The following is a 26,493-nucleotide window of genomic DNA, read 5'->3' on the forward strand; positions in this document are numbered from 1 at the left end:
TTCCACCATGCCTACATGGTATTTGGCCTGGCACTGAATCAGGGATATTTCCAGTTAAATGATAATGGTAGCATGCACACCATAACTAAGATTTGACTTTTGTTCATTGGTCTGTGTGCTTTTCCAAATTAAAATGTTGGGATCTGCACAGTTAACTTATACATGTCCAAGCTGAGCTAAATAACCCAAGTAAAAGAAGTACCATTTTAAAGGTTTAAATTTAGATTTGAAGCTTAACTCAAATGTGTGCTTTGTTCTAACAAGAACACTAAAACATACACAAGCTCAGTCTTCCCTTAAAGTAGGCGTACACACAATTGGTTCCTGGCTTACCTGAGGCTGCAAGGGAACGAGCTCCTCCTTTGTAAGCATTGGAGGGTCATCTCCTACTTCTGAGGAAGGAAGGGAAGGTTCTGTGAGAGAGAATTGAGAAATTACAACTGCACTAGCCATAAATGTCCACTTGCTGAATAAAAGTCAGAAAAATGGTTGGGATCTTAGCAGGAGGAAAGACGGTGAGAACCTGACTAAAATAACTTGGAGTTTTGGATAATCAGTTTGCACTTTCTTAACAGTATCAGGGGGATAAAACTATCTTATTGATTATTACTGAAATTATAAATGAATTAGCGAGGAATAGAACTACTTCCCATTAAACAAAGCTCGCTAATTTTAATGCTGAGACCATACAAAGAAACAATAAACAATGGCTTCAGGGTGACTATCCAGGGCTTCCACTCTGAATCATTATCCATTTACAATGGAATAGCTTTCTGACACTCACAGCCAAAGCTCAGTTAGCTGATCTCTTGTTGGAATAATTGGTATTAGTATTCAGAAAGATGATTGAGGTAAGCTAGTCCAAGGAAGAACTGCACTATTGATAGAATGGCACCCTAGTTGAGAGTCAACGTTTTCTGCAGGTAAGATATGAAGTCTGAGTACGGAGTTGTATGATATCACTATTACTGTGTACATACAAACAACAGAACAGTTTTTTTTTCATCTCACTTGTAAGAAGGGTGTTGGCTCATACAATTCCATGAACACCTAATAACCTACAATACCTCTAATGGCTCTAAACATTCTTCTTTCGTGTTAGCAAGCTGATCACCTTGAATGGTACCACAGGGGTGTCTCAGGCGTGTGTCGTGAGGTCAAATTGAGAACATCAATTGGAATTTGGGCAAAGATCTGTAGCTTGGGTTGTGGATGACGTTGTTGACTTGCTCGTCAAGCTGGCTTGTTTTTGTTCAGACATTTAATCACCATGCTAGGTGACATCATCAGTGGAGTCTCCAATGAAGCAATATTATTCCACTCCGCTTGGTATTTATACTGACCAGCCCATTATGGTGAGTGCTGTCATTTCCGTTTTGTTCTGTACGGGTCTATACACAGGGTCTAATTCTACGTGTTAGTTGACAAAGACACGTGCGTGAATTCCTAGAGGCATGGTTCTCCACCCATACTTCAATCAACAAACATACAGAATTGGAACCAGTGTACAAAACTATACAGATCAAAACCAGAAACAACAGAACTCACCATAACGGACTGGACATATAAATTCCAAACAGAATAGAATAACATTGCTTCATCGGATGTTCCACTGATGCTGTCACCTAGCATGGTGATGAATCATTTTAAAGACAACATGGCACCTCTGACAACTCAGCACAATTTGCAATCTGCTCTGAATGGTCTTCCAATTAACTAATCAAGGAAGATTTTGTATATTCACACTGATTACACAGTAACAGCCAATATAGTTCCTATTGCTCTCCATACCTTCCATGCTTTCCTGCCCAAGCATGGGAGGCTGAGAGTCATCTGCTTTAAAATCAGACAGAAGCGTTGGGCTAACAGGTTCACTTTGCTCCGGGCTGGGACTCGAGTTTGTACTGCTGTCCACCTTTACCTGGTAGGCATCTGACAAGGAGCTCTGATTACTGGTCTCATCTGAAAGATTAAAAAGCAGTCACACTTTAATCAATTTGAAACAATCATTAGAAGGAGAGAAAAAAATCCAATCATTTAGGTACAATGTATGCCTATTAAAGTCATAAAAAAGCAAATTAATAGATTTTCCTTAATTTCTGAACCTGCTTCCCTGGAGATACTGACTCCCACAAGGTTAGGTGACCAAGATGCTTATCTTTTCCCAGTGACCATTTTTCATCAATGAGTCTGGACAGTAAATGCCATCAAGCTCTTCTGCAATATCTGGCTTCAAAGCCAAGCTAAACTCTGTTCTTTCCAATCCCAAGGTCTCTCCACACTTAATTCAGTGACCTTAAGGCTAATCATAGAGCCCCACAAAGACACTCAATCAGATCAAGTAACTGGAATTAGGATTAAGCAAAGAAATGGCTATTGCATTTGCAGGTTTGTGTTGCACAGTTGAATGTGGTTGTTTTTAAATGGTGCCACTGTAGGAATTCACCCATCTCTTCATTGAAGGAAGAGCTCAATCTGGCAATTACTGCATGAAATACAGCCAAGTTAGTACTGGCAGTCCAGTTAACAATGGGTGTGATAATACCCAATCTAAACCCTGTCCTCACTTTGAGCCCTTTACTGCATTTCGTTCAGTCATTCTGAGACAGGAGCAGGTGTTTGGGTGGTGAGTAAGAAAGGGGTTAAAGACTTTCAACAAACACAGAGAATGCTGGAGAAATCTCAGCAGGTCTGGTAGCATCTGTGGAGAGAGAAACAGTTAATGTTGTGAGTCCATTACGATTCTTCTTCAGAACTTCTTTCCAGCTGAAGACAGTAAGCAATCCATAAGAACACACCTGACAAATGTTTCTTCTTCCTTAGTCTAAGAACTTTGACCAAATACAGTTTTTTGCATACTGATGCCACTGATACCATAAAACTGGATACAGATCAATAATTAGATTTCAGACCTTTGAGTTCAGTATCATTCAGTGCACTTACTCACTGAGCTAACATTGTGTTACCTTTCCAAAGAAATAGTCCATTTACTAGTATTTAATTTGTAGTGAACATAACAAAGATCACCACACCAGTTGCGCTGGAGATCAATTATTTCATATTTCAGTTATATATCCTGCAATTATTCCTCAGCTTCTCTGCTTATGGTGATGGTACGTCATAATTCAGTCAAGGAGTTATAACTGCTGCAGCAGGATGCATATTTGCATGCATGCTGTTTTCTGGAGCTATGGATAATGTTGATAGAGGCTCAAAAATCCTTTCCATCACAAGGATGTCAGGAATCTCTCTCATTCTTGCCATCTGCCATTATAGTGTGACAAGAGAAGTTGCGGCCTGCCAGTCTGATTGGGCTTACTATGATCACACCTTCCCCGGTCACCAAGTCCTAGGTTGGTGCACATTCATTACTTTTGGATCAGAGATAAGGATGCTGCCTAATGCACTACAGATGCCCTATGCCATTCGTTTCGACCTAGATTTGACATTACATTTCAGTGGAGTTTCATGACACTTTCACTTTATCAAATTTGAGGAAATTTATTCATAAGCTCTGCTTTTTCAGATTTTGACATTGTCTTTGAGCCTTTTACACCAATTGGGCTTCTTGCTGGTTCCTAAATGTAACTAATCACGAGTCTAATTGGAGGTGACGAATTAATGTTTTTACAACAAGCATTTCTGACAGAAATATTACTGTTCTTATTGTATCTTTTGGTGGTATTACGCTGACAAAGTTAATGTGTGTTGAAATAAGAAAACTGTCCTATTGCAATATGACATTGTACACGAAAATGTCAAATGATAAGATTTGGTTTTAAACAGTTCATTACCAATCGACACTAGTGAAGAAGTGGTGGGGTTATTATGGTACCCAACTAGATTAACATCGCAAATTCCACTAGGGAAGTTGGGAAATTTGATTGTCCAAAATCTGGTACAATTACACTGGGAGAAAACGTAGACTTGAAAAACTTAATTATTTTCAGGAAAGCGTATCTACCATCTAGATCTGACCTACATGTAACTCTAGTCCTCTACTTCAGGTGTAAATCTTGAAGCCCTCAGAAGTTATTTTATTTTACAAGTCATTTAATTGTAAACAAAAATTAAATAAATTATTTAAAGGGCCTGCTTAGCATCAATTTCTCAAGACAACAATATGCAATCTCTCCAACACTGCTCAGAGCCAAAGAAAATCAAATAAAACACTACATGCAAAGGGTCATCTCAGAGCATCAAGCACAAACAGTTTAAACACACTTACCATTCAGTTCCAGGAGGATGGGAGAAGAGCTATTATCCGACACAGGCAGCAGCTGGAAGCCTTTGTCCCCCTTTGTACTTTTTGTTTCAAGACTGTTTTTCGATTTTGATTTGTCCTAAGAACATAGAGAAAAGGAGTAGGCCATATCATTCCTCAAGCCCAGTGCTGTACTATTCATCTTGACAAAGTAGACAATCTCACATCCACCAACATCATAAGCCAGCTGCCAATTTTCTTCTACTTATTTAATCTAGTTATATATCTTTGCAAACTCTTTGCATCCTCCTCACAACTTCCTTTACTATGTCTTCATATCAGCAGCAAATTTGGTTATAACACAGGAGGTTTCTTTTTTCAAATTATTGATATAGATTATAATTCGTCGAGGCCCTCAACACCGATCTCTGCAGCACTTTGCCAAAGCCTGTTACATCCTCAAAAAATGTATTAATCATGATTCACTTTTAATAAAATCATGTTGACTTTGTACTCAGATTTGGTTTTAAACAGGACAAGGTGCAGAAAAAAGAAAGAAAACAGCTCATAGAGAAAAGCAAAGCATTTTTAAAATTTATTTTTCATTCTTCCCTCCATACAGAAATTGAACCTTGCACATATTTTCACCAGAAATGTATTTGCAGGTAATTCCAGTTAACTTTTTATTACATTCAGTCAACAGAAGACTGATGAAAGTAATTCTAATAAATACTTCCTCCCTTGTGCCTTGATCAACCATTTGACCCTTACACTTTCATCCCTGGCACGCCGCCACTAAACATCAACAAAACGTACAGTTGGTTAATACCATGGTATCCAAGGTGTAATTACCCCCACAATAAAAAGAATTGAGCTGAAGGCACATCATAGTAACAACAGATTTTCCTTTACAAATGCAATGCAAAGTGGCAGGGACAAATTGAATTTAACACTTAATCTCTGCACTGAAAACAAAATATGCTGGAGACTATAGTGGGTCAGGCAGCATCAATGGAGAGAAAGCAAGCTAACGTTCCGAATCTAGATGACTCTTAATCACAAGTAATGTGAAATGTGGAGGGCACAGCATTTATGCAATAGTTGGTGGAGGCAGGGTGGCTTGCTGGGGGAGAAATGGTGTTGATAGTTCAGATAAAGTAATCAGATGCCAAATCAATTTAAAGCAATTTCTTCAATTGCTCTTCAATAAATCAACAAAGGAATCAACAGCACCCTTCAGCCCTCATTTAACAACAGCAACTTGTATTTACACAGTACTTTCCCGAAGTACCTAAAAGGAGCTTAATAAAAGCTGACAAAAAATTATTGAACTAATGATGAAATTATCAGGAAAGGTGACTAAAAGCTCAGTCTAAGTAGTTTCAAGGAGTATCCTAAAAGAGATGGAAGAGGCAAGAAGGTAGAGAGGTATTGGGCAGGAATTCTGATATTCAGGATCCAAATGAGGTGTGGCGTAGCTAAAATTGATGATAAACATTTATTTGAAAGTGAGGCATGACAGATCAGTGGGAAGCATTCAATAAGAGATTGTGAGACTTCATAGCAAGATTTTCCAATAAAGATAATGGGTGTGACAAATCCAGAGAACCTTGCATATCACAGGCCTTAAAGAAGAAAATACAGAGAGAAATGAAAGCTAATTACTGACAAAAAGAAGGACTAAATACAGGTATTGCGGAAAACCTAAAGGACTTAAAGGCATGAAATTAAAAAGAAACCAGAAAAACAAATAAAAGTCCTGAAAACATATTGACGAGTAAAATCCAGGTAAGATATTTTCCAAACCTATAAAAAGAGGTGGGAAAATTACTGGGAAAGTTACAAGGGACAGTATAAATCTTAATTTATCTTCAGAAAGATAGCAGATTAATCAAAGACTGTCAAAGGCAAGTATGCTATATGCCTTCCTGGCCATTGGTAAGCATGGATTTCTTCTGGAAAGTTGTGTCTTACTAACATGATTGAATTTTTTGACAAGGTAATGAGAATTGTCACGGGATTAGTGTGTTGAATGTGGTACAGATGGATTTTAGTCCCACATTTCAGACTGGCCACAGAGGTAAAGGTCCATGGAATCCAAGACAAAGTGACAAGCTGGAGCTGAATCTGAATGACTCAGGTATTCTAAGCAAAAGTTGATGATCAACAGTGTTTTCTGATTAGAAGCCTGTTTCTAGTAGGCTTCCAATGGGTTCAGTACTACACCCCTTGTTTTTGTACTTCCTCAATTATTTCAATTTGAATACAGATGGTATAATGAAATTTGCAATCATGCAACAATTGCCAGTGTAGTTGGTAGTGAAGAAGAAAGCTACAAACTGTAGGAGGATGTCAATGGACTAGTCAGGTTGAAAAAAAACAACGGAAAGTGGAGTTCAATGCATTTGGAAAAGGTTAAAAGTCAAGGGAACACCCACTGACTTGCTTAATACCAAGAGGTTGAGAGGAACAGCATGAACATATGTCCACTGATCCCTGAAGGTCATTGGACAGATAATGACGTGGCATAGAAGGCAAATGGCATTATTGCCCAGATTAGCCGAGACACAGAATACAAGAGCAAGGAGATTATGCTAGAACTGTACAGTTGCAGAATGCACTACACCAGAAGACATACGGCATGCAGTTCTGGTTGTGGCATGAGAAAAGACACAAAGCATATTGTCAAAGATATTGTCTGGAATGGATAATTTTATATATGAAGGAAGACAAGATAGTTTGGTCATTAGTTGTTCTCCTTGGAACAGAGGAGACTAACCGAAGCGCATAAAATTAACGAGGAGTGCTGTGAAGGCCCAAATTCCCTTGGCTGAGAGGCCCATGATTAGGGGAGCTTAGATTTAAAGGTAATAAGTACGAGACACAGAGAATATTCAAGGGGAAATATTTTCATTCAAAGTGTGGCAGGAAGTGAAACATATTGCCTGCAAACATGGTAGAGGCAGAAATACCTGATACATTTAAAAAGTATTAAGTTCAGCTGAAGGCTAGAGACCAAGAGCGAGAATGTGAAATAAGACTGGATAGTTCTCTGAGATCCAGTGAAGACGTAAAAGACCAAATGGCCATTTTTCATGCTGCGAATTTTTATAATATCCATGGAGTAGCTGAAGGCATGGCTACCAATGGTGAAGTGAAATGAGTGAGTATGCACAAGCGTAATGCGGCTTCTCCAGGCCTTGTCGGAGATAGAGACAGACCAAGATATATCTTGTTATAGAAAAACAGAGAGATAAGGCTTGAATTTTAAATGAGTGGCATGTGAATAATGGTGTATCTTTGTAATAAGGTTTAAAAACTAACTAGATTAGTTTTTCCAGAACCATGATATGTAAACCAGTAACTGCTTCCTGGAGTGCTAATGGAAGGTTGTTTATACTTCAGGGTTTATGGCCAGAGAGAGAAAAAATTAAGTCATTAGCTTAGCCACAATCTGGAATAAACAAACTTTTTCAAAAATTTATTTCAAAAGCTTTTGTTGTCAGCTCAAAGGAGACTTGACTGAAGTCAGATGCAAGAATGGTCTCTCCTAGGAAAAGGAAATGTTCAATGGCAGCACTGTAGCTCAATGGTTAGCACAGCTGCCTCACAGTAGTAGGGACCTAGAATTGATACCAGCTTCGGGTGATTGTGGAGTTTGCATACTTTTCCCCATGTCTGAATGGGTTTCTACCAGGTACTCCAGTTTCCTCCCATAGTCCAAAGATGTGAATGGCCATGCCAAATTGCTGCATAGTGCCCACGGGTATCCAGGCTAAGTGGATTAGCCTATGGTGAATGCAGAGTCACAGGAATAGGGTGGGGGTTGCTGGGCCTACATGGGATACTCTTGCAGCATTAATGCAGACTCAATGGGCCAAATAGCCTCTCTCTGCACAGTACAGATTCTATGATTTAGTGCAGTTAAGGAAATAATTTACCTCAGTGACAGCATAGTTTTTGAAAACTTCCAGACCAGAAGTATTTGGTTATAAACCTGAACTGCTTATTCAAATCTGAGGAAGTCTAAGGTCTCAACTGTAAATGTCAAAAGAAGAAGGATGCTGTAGGTTGCAGAGAGACATAGATAAGCTGCAGAGCTGGGCTGAGAGGTGGCAAATGGAGTTTAATGCGGACAAGTGTGAGGTGATGCACTTTGGTAGGAGTAACCGGAAGGCAAAGTACAGGGCTAATGGTAAGATTCTTAGTAGTGTAGATGAGCAGAGAGATCTCGGTGTCCATGTACACAGATCCTTGAAAGCTGCCACCCAGGTTGACAGGGCTGTTAAGAAGGCATACAGTGTTTTAGCTTTTATTAATAGAGGGATCGAGTTCCGGAACCAAGAGGTTATGTTGCAGCTGTACAAAACTCTGGTGCGGCCGCACTTGGAGTATTGCGTACAGTTCTGGTCACCGCATTATAAGAAGGATGTGGAAGCTTTGGAAAGGGTGCAGAGGAGATTTACTAGGATGTTGCCTGGTATGGAGGGAAGGTCTTATGAGGAAAGGCTGACAGACTTGAGGCTGTTTTCGTTAGAGAGAAGAAGGTTGAGAGGTGACTTAATTGAGACATATAGAATAATCAGAGGGTTAGATAGGGTGGATAGGGAGAGCCTTTTTCCTCGGATGGTGACGGCGAGCACGAGGGGACATAGCTTTAAATTGAGGGGTGAAAGATATAGGACAGATGTCAGAGGTAGTTTCTTTACTCAGAGAGTAGTAAGGGAATGGAACGCTTTGCCTGCAACGGTCGTAGATTCACCAACTTTAGGTACATTTAAGTCGTCATTGGACAAGCATATGGACGTACATGGAATAGTGTAGGTTAGATGGGCTTCAGATCGGTATGACAGGTCGGCACAACATCAAGGGTTGAAGGGCCTGTACTGTGCTGTAATGTTCTATGTCTATGTCTATGTCTAAAAGGCTTTATGGTTCACAAAACTGAAAGTGAGAAGCAGTTAAGTAAAACCTACAGATCTGATACAGAATGGAGATTTATCTTTTTTTTTGATTAGATGGGATTTCGTTTTGCCATATTTTGTTAAATTTTTCAAAATGCATTATATGCAGATAGTTTGGTTTTGTTTCATTTTTATTTATTTTGTATAATGAATAACTATTTTATTGTTAAATCCAAGATCTTGTGTGCTTATGTTTCAGTAAAAGATGACCATGTTAAATTAAAATTTTTTAAAAATGTATAATTCATCAAGCCAGATTTCATTTTGGGATTATATCTATCCAACAATAACATCAGCTGGGATCATAGCATTCCTCAGATGCTGAAGTTGTTCATATCCAGATACAGCAAGATCTGAATGACATCCAGTCCTAATCTAATAAGAGGTAAGTAATATTCAATTGCCAGATAATGACCATTGATAGTGGCAATTTGACATTGTCCTGGGATTTACTATTGACGAGAAACTGAATTGGATAAACCAGACAAATACTGCGGACACAAGAATATAGCACAGAATAGGAATTCTGAAGAATGCTAGTTTTCTCTTGACTCTTCAAAGCCTATTCACCATGGACAAGGCATAAGCAATGAGTGGTTTGGACAACTTTCCACTGGCAAATTCCACAAAACCTAAGAAACTTGACATCATCCAGGACAAAACAGCTTTCATGATCAGCACCCCAAGCACAACCTTCAACATTTACCCGCTTCAAAACCAATGCAGCAGCACATTTACAGCTGAGTCCTTAGACTTTCTCAGTTTTGAATAAGCAGTTCAGGTTTCTAACCAAATACTCCTGGTCTGGAAGGTTCAATGCTGCAACTCACCCAGGCTACTTCAACCATACCTTCTAAACCTGCAATCATAACCCTCTAAAGGACAAGGGGGAGCCACCACCTGTAAGCTCCGCATCAAGCCGCACACCAACCTGACTTGGAAATATAATTGCTGTTCCTTCACTGTTGCAAAGTCCTGGAAGTCTCTTGCTAACTGCACTGTGCACGTATCTACACCACATGGACAGCAGTAATTCAAGTTGGTGCCTTACGACCAACCTTTCTCAAGTGCAATCAGGGTTGGACAATAAATGCTGAACCAGTCATGTCCTGTGAAAAAATAAATAACAAGTAAACTTACCAATTGAGCCATTCGGGGAGCTCGGACATCCTTTGGAAACAAGGAGAAAAATCAAAAAGTCAATTGAATGTCAATTAACGATTAGAGCATTTGATTCTTAGGTGACTGCTGGTATCACTAAGCACTTTTGTCATAGCTTGTTACATTCCCAAAGAACTCTAATATTTTTAAATCATGATTCCCTTTAACAAAATTATACTGACTTTGTCTGATTGTACTCTGATTTTAAGTGTAACAGACAGGATACATTTTCACGACTGATCTTGAGAAAATACTGAGTCTCTCAATAGATCAGGACTAGAATATTGATGAACAGAGACATGCTTTCAAAACTACAGCTTGCACTTATCAGGACAAATGCAAGAATATCAAATTTTGTGCCGTCGCAACAGTTTATAATACCGAAGAAAAGGAAAACTGATTGGTTAACAATATCAATTATATTTAAAGAGGGGAAGTATTTTCCTTTCCTCTAACCCTGGGGCTGTGAGATAATACGAATTAGTTCAACTTACATCTTGGTTTGTGAATTTTCTGTTGAAAGATTGAACATTTTTCTGTGTATCAGCACGAGGTACTCAAATTAAAGCTCCCTATTCCAACAATGTAACTTAACTCTAACATAAATATGGCATTTAGTTTTAAAGTTGGGCTGGTTTGTCCTGTAGGTCCAAATCCATGACATTAAACACAGACGAAAAATTCATATCAATTTAACTGAATAGTCATGAAATATGAATGCGTATTTTTCATCTCTACCTACCTCTTTAGGGTCAGTCACTGGTACCCATTTGAAGATCCGCAATGATGTATCACCCACCGTCACCCATTTCTTCTCCCTGTGTAATTCAGAGTTTACAGTCAATGAGCTGAATTTGTAAGGAACTGTGAGCTTTAAAATTCTACTAAATATCACGTTAATCCACACAGACTAATAAAGATACAGCCTTTGTAAGTGACTGTTAGAAATGTTGTAAACAGCAAATGGCAGTGGTAGAAAAGCAGCCTATATTACAACAGTCACAAAAAGCTTCTATCATAAAAAATTTAAGTGCTATGATTTTAAATTTCTATTATCTGATACACGTATTGTCAGAATCTGTCACATTGCGTAAAATATTAATAAACTGCAACCGAACTATTTTAAAAATAAATACAAAAAAGGTCCGAGTCACATCATGTTCGTATCGATTGTAGTTGTGGAAGGAATTTTACAGACTGACCAAGAGCCAGAAATTTACAACTACTGGCAATCTGCCAAAACAAAAATCAATATAATTCTTATTGACCACAATTATGTCATGCTGCTTTCAAGGGTCAAACAACATCTTGGCTCCACTGTAACAAGTGACTAGCAGCATGGGCTTGCTAAAGGCAGCCCCAAAAGAGATTTGCTTACACAAATAAAAGTAAATATATATGTGGACAAGTTGCTCCAATACCACAAACAATTTAAGATCTTTTATGTAACTTTTAAAAATTAACCTGCAATATACTCAAAAAATTTGCTAATATGTTGCATTGGAATTAAAGAAATTAGTCTAATTAATAACAATGATATTTGGCACAATTGTTAAATGGGATTATGATGTGGCTGCATGAACAGAGACCTGGTTTAAGCAAGGTCAAAGGTATTCTTCATATTTTTGTTTTACCTGGAATTATCTTTCTCAATTCACCTGTACTCGCTCCCTCTTAAATCACACAAACTACCTGTGAATTTTTTTTCAAAATTCAATGTCTTCTGGTCTGTTTTCATAGTTACTTTAAAAGGAATTATGTCATTTCATTGTTGGGCAGATGATATCTTGCACTGCTTACTCCACTTCATTTCCCACAACCATCCATAAGATCCAACACTAATTCTTTCCTCATCAGATTAAAGTCATTGACCATGAAAGTTGCTCTTCACCATTTTTGATGGTATATTTTCCTCATTTTATAATAAATAAAACTTTTGAATATTACCACCCTATTTTTATTAAATACCTTTGAAATTTGCAGAAGAATTTCTCCATCTCCTTCTCATGTTTCGAGCTTTATAATGTATCTTCCCAACACTGCAACAGCCATATCTCTCTCTATCTCTCTCTTTGTTTCACATTTAAAGACAATGGACTCATTTCCAGCATCAGTTAGTATTATTTTGATTTAATACCACTATATTAATCCACACTAGTTATGTCCCCTCCTCTTTTTCTTTCTCTATAATTCCAGGGCAATGGAAGGCAATCAGGAAAAGCTAGTCCGAGTAAAAACTATGCATATTCCTTTCAAAGGAGAAGTTACAGCATCCACAGCTCATACATTCTAAAGACAAAAGGAAACAAAAATCAAAATGAAATAGAAATAGGAGACTTCCAAAAATGTCAGTAGCAAAATTCAATTAATAACTAAAAAAAGGAAAGTACAGAAGAGAAATGAAAAGTTCAAAAGGGAGACAAGAATATTATGAGAAAAGATTAGCAAGCAAAATTAAATTGAACCATAAATCATTTTATTATGATATAAATTGTAAGCACTGCAGCAGCTGGAAACCATAGTCTTGACCCACAATTACACTGAAATTTACAAGCCTGAACTCATGTTTTGTTGAGGTCTGTGGCACAGTTGTAATGTCTAGACCACAATATCTGGGTTTAGGTTCCACTGTCATAAAAAAAACCTGTTCAAATATGTTAAGTGCATAAAGAGACACATACCTCATTAGAGAGCTGGCATCTTTTTAAACTTGAGTTTATTTGTTTCCAAAAATATGGTATAAAGTAAAAGCAGCAAGCTAGTGAAAAGGTTGGTCCTAATAGAGACCAAAAGAAAGCTTGCATGTGGAGACAAGTAACATTGTAAAAGTATTAAATGTGTGCTTTGCATGTATCTTCACAAAGCAGTGACTGTTGTTGCTGTAGTACATTTAAAAAAAGGGGGGGGGGGAAGTTATGAAAAATTGAAAGAACTGCAAATGCTGCTTCAATGGTTCTGAAGAAGCATCATTGGATGCGAAACATTAATTCTGCCTTCTCTCCATAGATGCTGCCAGACCAGATGCGTTTTTCCAGTTATTTGTTTTTATTAGGGGGTAATTATGGATAGATAATAATAAATAGAAAAGACATGACAAAAAGATTTGAATGACCGAAAATTGATTTGTCTCTTGATCCAGATGAAATGCATCCTAGGTTGCTATACTGAGCAAAGATGGAATAGTAGAGGAATTGGTCACATTAGCAATTGGAAACCACTAACAGAGATAAAATAAACTTTTGTTTGGGAAGGAAACTGTTAATCAAAGGAAGCGTGTATGGGTTTTTTGCAGAAAAGTCATGCCTGAGTAACTTGACTGAATTCTTTGATTAAACAAGAAAGGTTCATGCAGACATATATGCAAACTTTCAGAAAGCATTTGATAAAGTACTACACAGGAGGCCTGTTACATTGTCACAATACAGAGATGGACAGCGAAACAAAATCAGTCTTTTCACATCTGCATTGACAACAGGGTAAAACTAAACTATCAAGACCCTAACATCCCAAACTTTGTGAATAATTAATTTCAGATACGTATCTTAAGCAAACAATTTAACTAGTTATTAAATACACAATAACTTTTGCAGAGGAAAAGTTAAACAAGGTAAACTGATTAATGCCCAAACATTAAATCCAAAACATTTGCTTTTGTCCCCTTTCACATAAAAGACAAACAAATGAATACAGTTCAGGTACAAACAAAATAACAAAACCAGCCAAATTACTTAAATGGCTTTCCTGATGTGTTGTTTCATATGCTTAGATATCAAATCTGGTTGCTTTTCTGGAACTGCTAATTCAGGTCATCTTCTCAGATCACTCAGATATAGGTAGTAATACTTCTAATTCAGCTTCCTACCCTCTGGGCTTCCAAAAGTGATGTGGCAGATTAGGCAGAGCACATTTAAATCTTCATGTTGTACTGTCAGCTGCCAAGCTCATCTCACTCAGAAAACACAATTTAAAAAAAACATCAATTCTGATCCCACCCTGATAGACAGAACATTTCTTTCCAAGGCCTCAATTATCATTCAACAACTACCATCTTCTTGAACGCAGTCTCTTCCAGACTTGCTTGCACCAATTCCCAAATACTGACCTTGTTACTACCCAACTTCTGCTAAATTTTTTAAACACAATATTCTTACTGGGGTCGCTGTGTCTGCAGGAGCCCTTTTGATCAAGATTCAGCTTGTGAATAACCTCCAGGTCTGGCATCACAAACAAACAAAAGCTTATTTGGTTGTTCTTTTCTCTTTACCACAAGCAGTCCCAAAGTATACACATAATTCTCAGCTACAAATCAAAATGTATAAAAGAATAAAACAAAAAAAAAATGAAAATCAGCAAGTGTTCTAACAATGTTGATTTAGGCACTGCAATTTGGTGACTTGCATACAAAATTAATGCATAAAACAAAACAAGGCAGAGCAGTGAACTGATATTTTCGGGTTAGAAGATGGTTTGCAGTGGAGATCCCCTAGGGTCAGTTTGAGATGATTATGCTTTGCAATTTTTATAAAGGACCTAGACTCCAACACAGGGAACAGCATTAAGTTTATGTATTATTTGGTAAAATAGATTATGATACAAATAGTTAATGACTCCAGAATGAAGCAGACAGAATTATGAAATGAGTTCAATATAAAAACGTTTAAAGCAATGCACACAGAGAAGTAATATGGGAAGTCACTATAGAATAATTGGCAGGGCAATTTGATAAAGGTGACTGAAAAGTGTGTAGGATACTGGGATTTATAAATAAAGGATTAAAGCATAAAAATAAAGATTAGTTTAGAACTTTAGAAAACACTGTTCAGGTCTCGGCTAAAGAATTGTGGATGCTTCAGGATTATGTAAAGGCATACAAAAGAGTGCAAATAACATTTACCAGAGCATTATCAATAAAGAAGAAATGTTAACACTGTACTGTCCTTCTTGGGCAGATACATTAAAAGGTGACAGAGATTTTCAACATTTCAAGCTTTTAACAACACAGATAAAGCTAAACTATCTCCCTAGCAAGGTGCTCAATAGAAGTCATGAGTTCAATATCACGGTTAAAATATTTACAGAAAAGGCGAGGATTCGTTTCTCGATTCAAGAGGTGAGTTGCTGAAATATGGATTATTATGCCTGAAATACTGGTGGAAGCTGATTTCAGATATAGTTGGAAAACCTACAAATTTACAGGCAAACAGCAGGGCAATGGGATTAATCATGACTGACCTTTCAAAGAATTAGCACAGGCACAATGGACTAAACAGCTTCTTCTGTGCTTATAGGTTAATTTCTCTGAAACATATAATTCAAACAAAAAACAAAAGCTTAGAATGTAAACGTACAGTAGTTATAAATAACATAACAACTGAGTATAACATATGGTAGGTTGTGTATCTGTATTGCAAAATGTAGAAATTTGTGGAGGGCAAGACTGTGTCAAGTGAACATGTTCAGTAGATGAATCTGTCAAAATTCTGTCTGGCTCAGAGTCACTAAACTGATGTATGAATTGGAGACATTCCAACACAGAATTTCAGGACAGTTTTCTCCAAAATTCAGTTCTGCCTCATTGAAGGTACAGGCTCATACTGGGGTTGATATTATTGATAGCATGAATTAGAAATCAAGGAACTAGAAAAAGTAGTCATATCCAAGGGGTACAATGCAGTTGCTCCGTGTGAGGATGACGATAAAAAAGTCAGAATTCTACCCGTGGAGGGTGGCTGAGGAGGAGGAGGAAAAGAAGAAGCATAATGTAGTGGTTGTAGAACATTAAATAATGAAGGGGACATCCTACATTGGAAAGATCACAAGCTGACCTACAACAGTAAGGAAGACATCTCAGAATGATTTGAATATATATTGCAAAGAAAGAGGGTAGATCCATTTGCTGTTGTTGAGCAATTTTAATGAAGCATTTTAATTTTTCTTATGAATTAGTATAAGCAGATGAGGAAATGTTAAGAAGTTTTCTGAGATTGTTTTCAGAAACAAGATGCTCTAGAGAGACCGTAAGACTAAAATAAAGTAGTATACAAAAGTGCAAAACAAAGGTCTAGATCATGGTGAGTGGTACAGATACAAAGAAAAGCAAAGTGTGGCAACACCAACAGATAACAATTTTCAAAAAGGTATATGAAACAAAACTTGCAAGGAAGATCAAGTCAACACAAAATACTTTCCACTTGAATTAGATGGGTGGGAAGAAAACAAAGCAAACAATCAAAACCATATAGGCTCCTTGAAAATGCATATAAGTGATGTTATCAACGGTAAGTAAATGCGGACAAGTGAATAATTACATTTTAATACTATTTGCAGTGAAGAGGTCAGCATGCTAAACATTCTAACATAACTATTACTGAATCAGGGACAAGAACTGAACAAAATTACCATAAACAAGATAAAAATAATGGGGAAAGTAATGCAATAAAACTGTAATACCAGGTTCACTTCTATCCCAGGGCTTTAAAGGACAAAGACGAGAACATTGGGAAAGCCCTAACTATGGGTTTTCAAAGCTTTCTTGATTCAGAAACTATTCCTTTAGATGGGAAAATCACGTATAGCCCTCTGCTACTTAAGAAAAGGGAGAAAGTAAACCAGGGAATTAAAGGGAATTAATTTGTGCTGTCGGGAAATTTATGCAGTCTAAAAGTTAAGAACAAAGTGAGTAAATACTGTGAGTATTTTTAGTTGATCACAAAGAGCAAGCATAGAGGTAGTCATGTCTAACAAATTAGATTAAATTTTTGGAAGAGGTGAATGAATTAAATGACAAGAGAATATCGACAGATGTTATTCACATGGATTTTAGAAGACATTCATAGAAAGCCTTGTAAGAGACCATTAGCCAAATTTGGAATTCATGGAATTGCAGGCTAATTATTGACCTACTAAGGAAATTGGCTGAAAGAAAGGAGATGGAGAACTGGATTAATAGCTTGCGGGACTTGACTGTTAATGTTCCTTGCAAGCTGTGTAGACATGCAGCAACCTCAATGTTCCGACACACTTGCACATAAAATTTGGTTTGCAACTCGCCATGCAAAGAATTTATGCCATAGACGTTAGTAAATCACTTGCATGCTCCAAAGTAAAAGGTACTTTCCATTGTATTCAGTGACAGCTTTGTTGGATAGGATCACAGTCATATATCCGTAATTGCCAATGACAGAAAAAAGTGTTGTAATAACACAAGTGCAAAATTACAAAGCAATATTAATACATTCAGTGAATTGGCAAAGAAATTTCAATGTGGACAAATGTGAGATCTTCCATTTTTGGCCTAAAAAAGATAAATAACAAAAAGCTAGCTAAAGTGGAAGTCTAAGAGGACAGTCCAGGCTCTCGGGTCATTTAAATGTATTGAAGATTTGTGTTGTAGAACTTGTCTTACCCATAGCCAAGCTGTTGCAATACAGCTACAACACTTGCATCCACCCTACAGTGTGGACAATTGCCTAGTAACCTCCTGTACAAAAAAAAGGACAAATCCATCTTAGCCAATTGTTGCCACCTAAGTCTACTCTCTAACATCTGTAAAAATGATGGAAGGTGTCATCAAACAGCAACTACTCAGCAATAGCCAGCTCACTGATGCCAATTTTGGGATCTGCCAGGGCCACTCAGCTCCTGACGTCTTTACAACCTTGGTTCAAATATGAATAAAAGAGCTGAATTCCAGAAGTCAGAGTGACAGCCCTTGACATCAAAGCTACGTTCAACTGAATGTGACATCAAGAGCCCTAGCAGAACTAGAATCAGTGCAAAACAAGGGGGAAACTCTCTGCAGTTACAGTCATACCTGGCACATAGGAAGATGGTTGTGGTTGTTGGAGGTCAGTCATCTCAGATCCAGGTCATCACTGCAGGAGTTCCTCAGGGTAGTGCCCTAAGCCTAACGATGGTCTATCAATGACATTCCCTTCATCAGAAGGTCAAAAGTGGGACTGCACAGTGTTCGGCACCATTTGCAATTCCCCAGATATTGAAAGAGTTCATGTTCAAATCCAAAAAGACCTGGAAAATATCTGGCTTGGACTGATAAGTGGCAAGTAACATTCACACCACACAAATGGCCATCTCCAATAAAAGACAAATCTAACTACTGCGCCTTGATATTCTATGACATTACCATTACTGGATCCTGCACTATCAACATTCTGGAGGTTACTGCTGCCCAGAAACTCAACTAGACTCATCATACAAGGACAGTCGCTACAAGAGAAGGTCGAAGGCTAGGAATATTGCAATGAGCAACTCACTTCCTAACTCACCAAAGCCTGTCCACCATCTGCAAGGGACAAATCAGGACTGTGCTAGAATACTTCCTACTTGCCACGATGTGTGTTGCTCCAACAACACTCAAGAAACTCAACACCATCCAGGACAAAACAATCCGCTTGACTAGCACCACATCTGCAACCATCCACTCCGTCCACTAGCAGTGCTCAGCAGCAGCATGTACGATTTACAGGATGCACTGCAGAAATTTGCCCAAGATCATTAGGCAACACCTTCAGAACCCACACCACTTCCATCCGAAAGGACAAAGGCAGTAGATACATGGGAACACCTGCAACTTGCCTTCCAAGTCACTCACCACCCTGACTTGGAAATATATTGTTGTTCCTTCACTGTCACTGGGTTAAAATTCTGGAATTCCTTCCCGAATGGCGTTGTGGTTCAACCAACAGATATGAATTGCAGCAGTTCAAGAAGACAACTCACGGTTACCTTCTCAAGGACAACTAGGGACTGGCAATAAATGCTGGACAGCCATCAACACCTATGTCCCACGAGAGAATTTTAAAAATATATGACAGGTAGACAGAGAAGTAGAATACAAGCGAAGAGAAATCATGCTTCAGCTATACAAAACCCTGGTTAGATTCCTGGAATACTGTGTGATTGTAGGTTTTGAACGCTACATTAGCAAATCAATGAGTCAAGCTCTAATTTAGTTTAGTATAGTGCAACACTGCATTGGCAAAGGGAAAAAGAAATTCAAAAGAAACATATTTTCCTGGTCATGTGGATGTAAAAGATCCCTTTTTTTAAAAAAAGAGCGTTATGTGATACTCTTAATACATCACCTCATAGTGATCCCAACATAACTAGTGACAGAGCTGAGTTTATTCTTTCATGGGATGTGGGTGTCACTGAGTAGGGCAGCAGTGGCATCTCTAGATAGTTGCTTATTCTTAATTGTGCTTGCATAGAGTGGCTTGCTTGGCCATTTCAGAAAGGAAGCATAGCTGTGGATCTGGAGTCACATGAAGCCCTAGCCAAGCGAGCATGGCATATGTGCTTACAGTGAACCAGATGGGTTTTTATGACAGTCAATAGTTTGACGCTTTCACTTGCATTGAATTGAAATTCCACCAGGTGTATAGTGGATCTTGAACCAAACCCAGATCCCCAGACATACCTCAGGACATGGATAGCTGGCCAAATAACTTGATCAGTCTGACACACTGACTAAACACCATTTCGTAAAATATAACCCTGTTTACTGCACAACAAAATACACTGTTTACCTTTTCAAAAAACCAGATATCCATCTCCTTAGCTTTAGTTTATTCTGTCATTTAAGTGAGTAATTCATCCTCCAGAAACCAGTCCAAAGCTACTCAGTTCCTTGCCCTCATGAATTTGGTCTCTTCAATCTAAAACTGGAGATGCCATCGGCATTCCATTATACTGAATAGCAAATAGCTGACTATCCGTTCTCTTTCTCAGAGTTTTAAAAACTGCATATAAAGTTCAGCAATCTCTTGGGAAAACGTGGAACCCGATCCTATAATGGTTTCCTAATGACTTCTCCTTTTCCAAAGCCTATCTCCGTGGCAATATAAAATCACATGGGCTTTAAATCCTGGCAGAAATGCTAATTAGATTCCCTTTAATCCTTCAACTCTATTCCATTTTGGAAATAATTGACTGTTTAAAATATAACCATTTACAAATCCCGACATTCCTAGCACCTCTCTGAGGCTTTATACCAACAGTCTACCCAGAGTCAGTACAGGTACTGTTGTTATTGTCTACAAAAGTGAATAATTGCTTTACTGGGAATATGGCAATTTGGGTAAGTCAAATAAAAACAAACAACAGTGGAAGCTAGAAATCTGTGTTTGATTCTCCTGATTGATGAAGGTATTTGCCAAAACTCGCTTACATAGCCACAACTCATTCTTAAGTGACTGCCTCAGAATCAGACTTACCCGATGTGGATTTCAAATCTTTGTTTCAAATCCGTGCAGGATCCGAGGTATCTCTTTGATGTACGATGCCCCTAAGACAGCTGTTCTCAGTACATTCCGATATCCTTGTGCCATGTGCCGCCACATGCACAGTCTTGACCGCGCTCTCTGTCAGCTCCAATTCATGCTATCTCTGTCCTTGAGTCCCACTACATTCTTCAGCTCATTCAACATTTTAACAAGCAACATTTTCTCCTCTTTTCAGGTATTAAGGAATGCAAACTGCAAAAACTCAGTGCTAGACATGCTCCTTTTACATCTTCCGCCCCTCCCATTCCCTCCAACTCCATCCCTCTCTCATAATATACAATCCCTACAGTGTGGAAGCAGGCCATTTGGCCTATCATATCCATACTGTCCCTTGAAGAGCATCCCACTCAGATCCACCACCTAACATATCATTCTGCATTGTCCATGGCCAAATCATCTAACCTGCACATCCTAGGCACGATGGGCAATTTACCACGTCCAACCTACCCTAACCTGCTTATCTTTAGACTATGGGAGGAAACCGGATCACCTGGAGGAAATCCATGCAGAGATGGAGGAACAGGCAAACTCCACACAGTCACTCGCGGCCCAAATCAAATCCGGGTCCCTTGCGTTGAGAGACAGCAGAACTAACTACTGAGCCACCATGCTGCCCTAAACCCTCTAACCCCAGCTCTCGTCGGATATTTGCCAAACCTTCTGACCTTCCACTCTTTGATGCTGTACCAGCAAAAAATTTAATTGTATCCCTAATGCCCAACACGTCATTGGATTTCAGACATGACCTGATATCAAACACTTCTTCCATTACCATTGCCTGCAGGACCATTTCCTTAAGCAGAAGTCCTATCCCAGACCCAGAGACTTCTTCACCCGCCTCTAAAACTCTCCAGCCCACTGGACCTCTTGGTCTGGCCTTTTATCTGCCTGTTTGTTGTGACCCTGGTTGCCTTGAGAAAATGTTGCTTGTTAAAATGTTGAATGAGCTGAAGAATGTAGTGGGACTCAAGGACAGAGATAGCATGAATTGGTTAAAATAGATGAGGGAAATGGAGAAACTAACACCGTCTGACCTCACAGTTCTCTTTGCTCTCAGATCCAACCCTGACTTTTAAAAGCAAACCTGTGGACAAGGGTGTTGTTCATTCCTGGCATACTGACTTCTACCTTGTGGAGGCTGAGCACCAGCTCCAGGATGCCTTCTTTATCTCCCCCAGACCATGACCCCATCACTGAGCAAACTACTAATTCCAATGCTGTGACTGATCTCACGTCATCTGGGAATTTCTTCCCAACAACATCACACCTTATAGCTCCAGCACTCTACATAGCTGCTTCTATTTACTTCTCAAAATCCAGAAACAGGACTGCCCAAGCAAACCCATTGTTTCAGCCTGTTCCTGCTCCATGGAACTTATTTTATCGAACACTGACTCACTTATTTTTTTCTCCCTTTGTCTAGTCCCTTCTCACTTACATTCACAACTCATTGGATGCTTTATGTCAGTTTCAAAGAATTGCTTATGGGCACCAGCCACCTCCTCTTCACCATGGACACGCAATCTCTCGACACCACTCCTCAGCAATTTTGTTTGAGGACTCTGTGCTTATTCCTTGAGAGAAGGTCTAAACTGTCCACATCCACCAGCAGAACCCTCCACCTGATCAACGTCATCCTCACTTTTTACAACATCTCCTTTAACTCGGCTCACTTTTCTTTAGGTCAAAAGGTATGGATATCCAAATGGGTGCCAGTTTGTTCCAGTCCTACTCAGGTTCCCAACTGACAACTCTTTCTTTGGCACATCAATGACATAACTGAAGCAGTCTCTCTCTCTCTCTCTCGTTTGACATTGGAGGAAAAAAAAGATTAATTTTGCTCCCAATTTTCACACTGCACTTACTTTCACCCGGTTCATCTGATTCCTCTCTTCCCTTCCCTTCTTTGACGTCTGTTTCTATTTCTTGGGATAAGATGGCCGCCAATATCTATTATACATGCACTGACTCCCACAGTTACCTTGATTATACCCTGCTTCCTGTAAAGACTCCATTCCATTCTCCAAGTTTCTTCTTCTCTGTCTCATCTATTCTGATGATGCCACCATCTGCACGGGTGCCTCAGAAATGTCTAGTATTTTCCTGCACCAAGGACCACAGCCATGACCAATCCATTTGCCCTCACCCCTTCCATCCCCTCCCACAAAAGATAGAGCACACCTTTCTCTTTACACCTCGTCAGGCTGGACATACAAAGATCGTAATCCACTGTTCCCACCTACGGCAGAATGCCTCCACCACACAAATATTCACTCCCTTCCCTTGTCATCAGTCAGGAGGGGCCATTCCCCTGGTCCTTGCCCAACACGCCCACATCCCCCATCACACCTTCCCATACAATGACAGAAGGGACAATACTTGCCCGTTTATTTCTTCCCTCCTCACTTCAAGACCCCAGACACACATTCCAGGTGAAATCGATTTACCTTCACTTCATTCAATGAGGTTTCTGCATTCGCTGTTCACAATCTGGTCAATTCTACATTGGGGAGACAAAATGCAGACTGGGCAACAACTTTGCTCCGACTATTAAAGTGACCTTGAGCCTCCAGTGGCCTTCCACTTCAAACAGCATCATGATCCTTGGTCAACATCTCTGTGACAGGCCTGCTGCAGTGTGATAATGAGGCTCAACACAAGCTGGAGAAACAAACCCCATCCTCTGCCTAAGGAGCTAATGGCTTCAGGACTCAACATTGAGTTTAACTATTCCAGAAATAAACTTAATCCACCTAGGCTGCACATCCCAATAACTACTGGGCAGTTCTAGCATGGCCATTGCACATCTTTGGACTGGGGAAGGAAGGTACAGCACCCAGTGGAAACTGGTGCAGACGAGGGAAGAATGTGCTAACTCCACACAGACAGTTGCCCAAGGTTAGAATCAAACCCACATTTCTGGCACTGTGAGGCGGCAGTGCCAACCAATTCCCGGAACTAATAAATACAACTCTCACCAAAGTGGACTCATTTTTTTCCTTTTTACGGCCATCATTTATACCTACTTTGCATATTTAGTACTCCTTCTCACTGCCGTGATCTTTTGCTTTGGAGCACATTCACCATCTGTTCCAATGGCTCCTCCTCCCCTCTATATCAATAGCATTAAAAACTATGACTCTCCAGCACCTTTCCATTCTGAAGAAGCTATACTGATCTCAGAAATTTTCTTGCTCCAAATACGTTGCCAGACCTGCTGAGCTTCTTCAGCACCTCTGTTTTTTATGTCAGATTTCCAGCACCTGCAGTATTTTTCTTTTATATATACCTGGTACAATTGGTTATGTATGTCAATTTATTACAGAAAAAGACATCCCTTATTAGTTTCTTAACCAACTGCTGCACTCTTACTCGATTTTATTTTCTCCAAATTACAATCTTTACAGAACAGAGGCAAGTATGTCCACGGCAGATAATGAAATTTGAATTAAATAAATATCTGGAAGTAAGGATCTAATGCTGACCATGAATCCATTGTTGGTTGTCAGGAAAATCTATCTGGTTCACTAACATCCTTTAGGGAAGGAAACTACCATCTTACCTGGTCTGGCCTCCATATGACTCCAGACCCACAGCAATGTAGTTGACTCTTAACTGCCCTATTGGTAATTAGGGATCAGCAATAAATGTTGCTTTGTCTTGCTGCTTCCCATGAATGGATAAAAATTTTGGCGCACTTTAAGGTAAAAGGCTTGATTGCAACAGCAAGAATGGGAGCCATTGTAGGCGCAGATAGATACCTACAGGCAGCGAAAGAAGTGGAAGACACTTGTATGTTGCAACACAGGCAGCCTGGATTCCTAATACAGAAGAAGTGAAAATACATTGCAACAATAAGAAACATCGTTATTTATTAATTATTTAATTTAAATGTCCTTATTTAATTTGTTTGGAGAAGGAACGGAAAAATTTACAAGACCATAGATTAAAACCTTTTTTGTTTGAGATATGGACATCACTGACTAGCATTTATTGCCCTAGAGAAAGTGGTGGTGAGTTATCTTTTTTAACTGCTGGCGTTGTTAGGATGTAAGGACCCCCACAGAGCAGATAAGGAGTTCCGGCATATTAACCCATGCACAACGAAAGTTAATAAAGTTCCAAGTCAAAATGGTGTGTGACATGGAAGGGAACTTGCAAGTGGTATCGGAAATAATGGGAACTGCAGATGCTGGAGAATCCAAGATAATAAAGGGTGAAGGTGGATGAACACAACAGGCCAAGCAGCATCTCAGGAGCACAAAAGCTGATGTTTCGGGCCTAGACCCTTCATCATCAGCTCTGACGAAGGGTCTAGACCCGAAACGTCAGATTTTGTGCTCCTGAGATGCTGCTTGGCCTGGTGTGTTCATCCAGCTTCATACTTTATTAACTTGCAAGTGGTGATGTTTACAGGCTTCTACAGCACTTGTCCTTGAAGGTGATTTAGAGACTGCAGCCACTGTATCAGTGATGTCTCTCCTGCCGTAGTGTAACAATAACAAGAACTTCTGGAATTTAACTGCATGCCTTGAACAGTGCTCTACCAACATCTCAGAGAAATGATACACAGACCTTCCGTTCACTATCTGATGGCCTCAGTTTTAAACAAGACTACGGGCCATTTACGACTAGACACTTAGGGCTATGTTTAATAAAAAAAGTCTGGTGGGCGAACAGAAGCCAGCCTACTCTTCCTCCAGAAAAGAATAATGCTCCAGAACGTGGCCTACTTTACTACTGATTTGACTTCACTCTGAGACTTTCAGCAAATGAATCAAACTGGCCCTGCCCACCCATGTCCTGCAATACAACCAGAAGTCTCGCCTCCTTAGCTCCCCGTCAGTCCCGAGACGCGGTTACCACAGGAACCGGGGGTCGCCATCGTCCTTGAATGGCTGAACATACCGTCAATCAAATCTCCCTCACATCACTTCCGCCGCCGGATGCCGTTGCTCCCGCCCGTGCGTCGTCTTTCCCCCTTCAATAAAAGTATTTACCGGAGAGCGGCTCACCATTTTCGGACCTTCTCGATAGCTGCCATAACCTTTTTGATGTCATCTTTGGCTCGGCTGCGTGTCTCTGCTCTCACCGACCGGCCCGACATCTTTTCATCCGCGATTTTGTTGGATAATAAAACTTTATCTCCTATCCTGACAAGCACGGCCCCGATCCGCAAGCCGGACTCTGCGCCTGCGCTGTGCGTCGGCCTGACGTAGCCCTGGCACGTGCATGGTCGACGTCATCAGGACCTTCTTGCAAGGTGATGTCCAGGTTATCTTCGAGCCCCTTCCGTCGTCCCATTTGTTTTTGGCAAAAGATGAAGAATGCTTTTATTTCATTAATGCGGTATTTTTAACATAACATGTCTTAAGGAACTTTCACAGAGAGAGAAAAAAACGAAATGGAAACCAAATCAGAAAAATTGAGAACAAAAACAGAAGTTGCTGGAAAAGCTCAGCAGGTCTGGCAGCTTCTGTGAAGAAAAAATCAGAGTTAACGTTTCTGGTCATTGACTGCTGCCGGACCCACGGAGCTTTGCACGCAATGTCAGTTTTAATTCCCGAATTACAGCATCCGCAGTTCTTTCAGTTTTCAGAAAAGTTCAGTACAGATACAAGCAAAATGCTGCAGATGCAAGTGATGGAAGTTTAAAGTTTTTGCGAAGATTTGTAGCTCAGGTTGTGGATGAGATTGTAGACTTGCCCGCTGAACCAGTGTGTTTGATTGCAGACGTTTCGTCACTCTGCTAGGTAACATCATCAGTATGCCTCTGGTGAAACGTTGGTATTAAGTCCCACTTGCTAGTTAGGTACCTCGGTTTGCTGGGGTGGTTGGTATCACTTCCGGTTTGTTCTTC

General features: G+C 39.5%; 1 protein-coding gene across 7 annotated transcripts in view; it reads right to left on the reverse strand.

The window, feature by feature from the left end:
* LOC125464689 (B-cell CLL/lymphoma 7 protein family member B-like) overlaps nt 1-25,832 on the reverse strand; it is a 34,252-nt gene extending 8,420 nt beyond the window's left edge. For 6 of the 7 annotated variants that reach the window (XR_007250061.2, XR_009447320.1, XM_048557386.2 and 3 more), the window contains exons 1-6: nt 25,649-25,832; nt 11,072-11,147; nt 10,309-10,338; nt 4,229-4,343; nt 1,792-1,962; nt 334-413 (exon numbers count right to left, since the gene is read on the reverse strand). Coding sequence is in view for 5 of the 7 variants with exons in the window: in XM_048557386.2 (XP_048413343.1) it covers nt 334-413; nt 1,792-1,962; nt 4,229-4,343; nt 10,309-10,338; nt 11,072-11,147; nt 25,649-25,740 (564 nt within the window). In the remaining 2 variants the exon portion in view is untranslated. The remainder of the gene's footprint in view (nt 1-333; nt 414-1,791; nt 1,963-4,228; nt 4,344-10,308; nt 10,339-11,071; nt 11,148-25,648) is intronic. The other variant, XM_048557385.2, reaches the window with a different exon arrangement.
* Between the last annotated feature and the right edge of the window lie 661 nt (nt 25,833-26,493).

This window comes from Stegostoma tigrinum, chromosome 27 (genome assembly GCF_030684315.1).
Source record: "Stegostoma tigrinum isolate sSteTig4 chromosome 27, sSteTig4.hap1, whole genome shotgun sequence".
Classification (NCBI taxonomy): domain Eukaryota; kingdom Metazoa; phylum Chordata; class Chondrichthyes; order Orectolobiformes; family Stegostomatidae; genus Stegostoma; species Stegostoma tigrinum.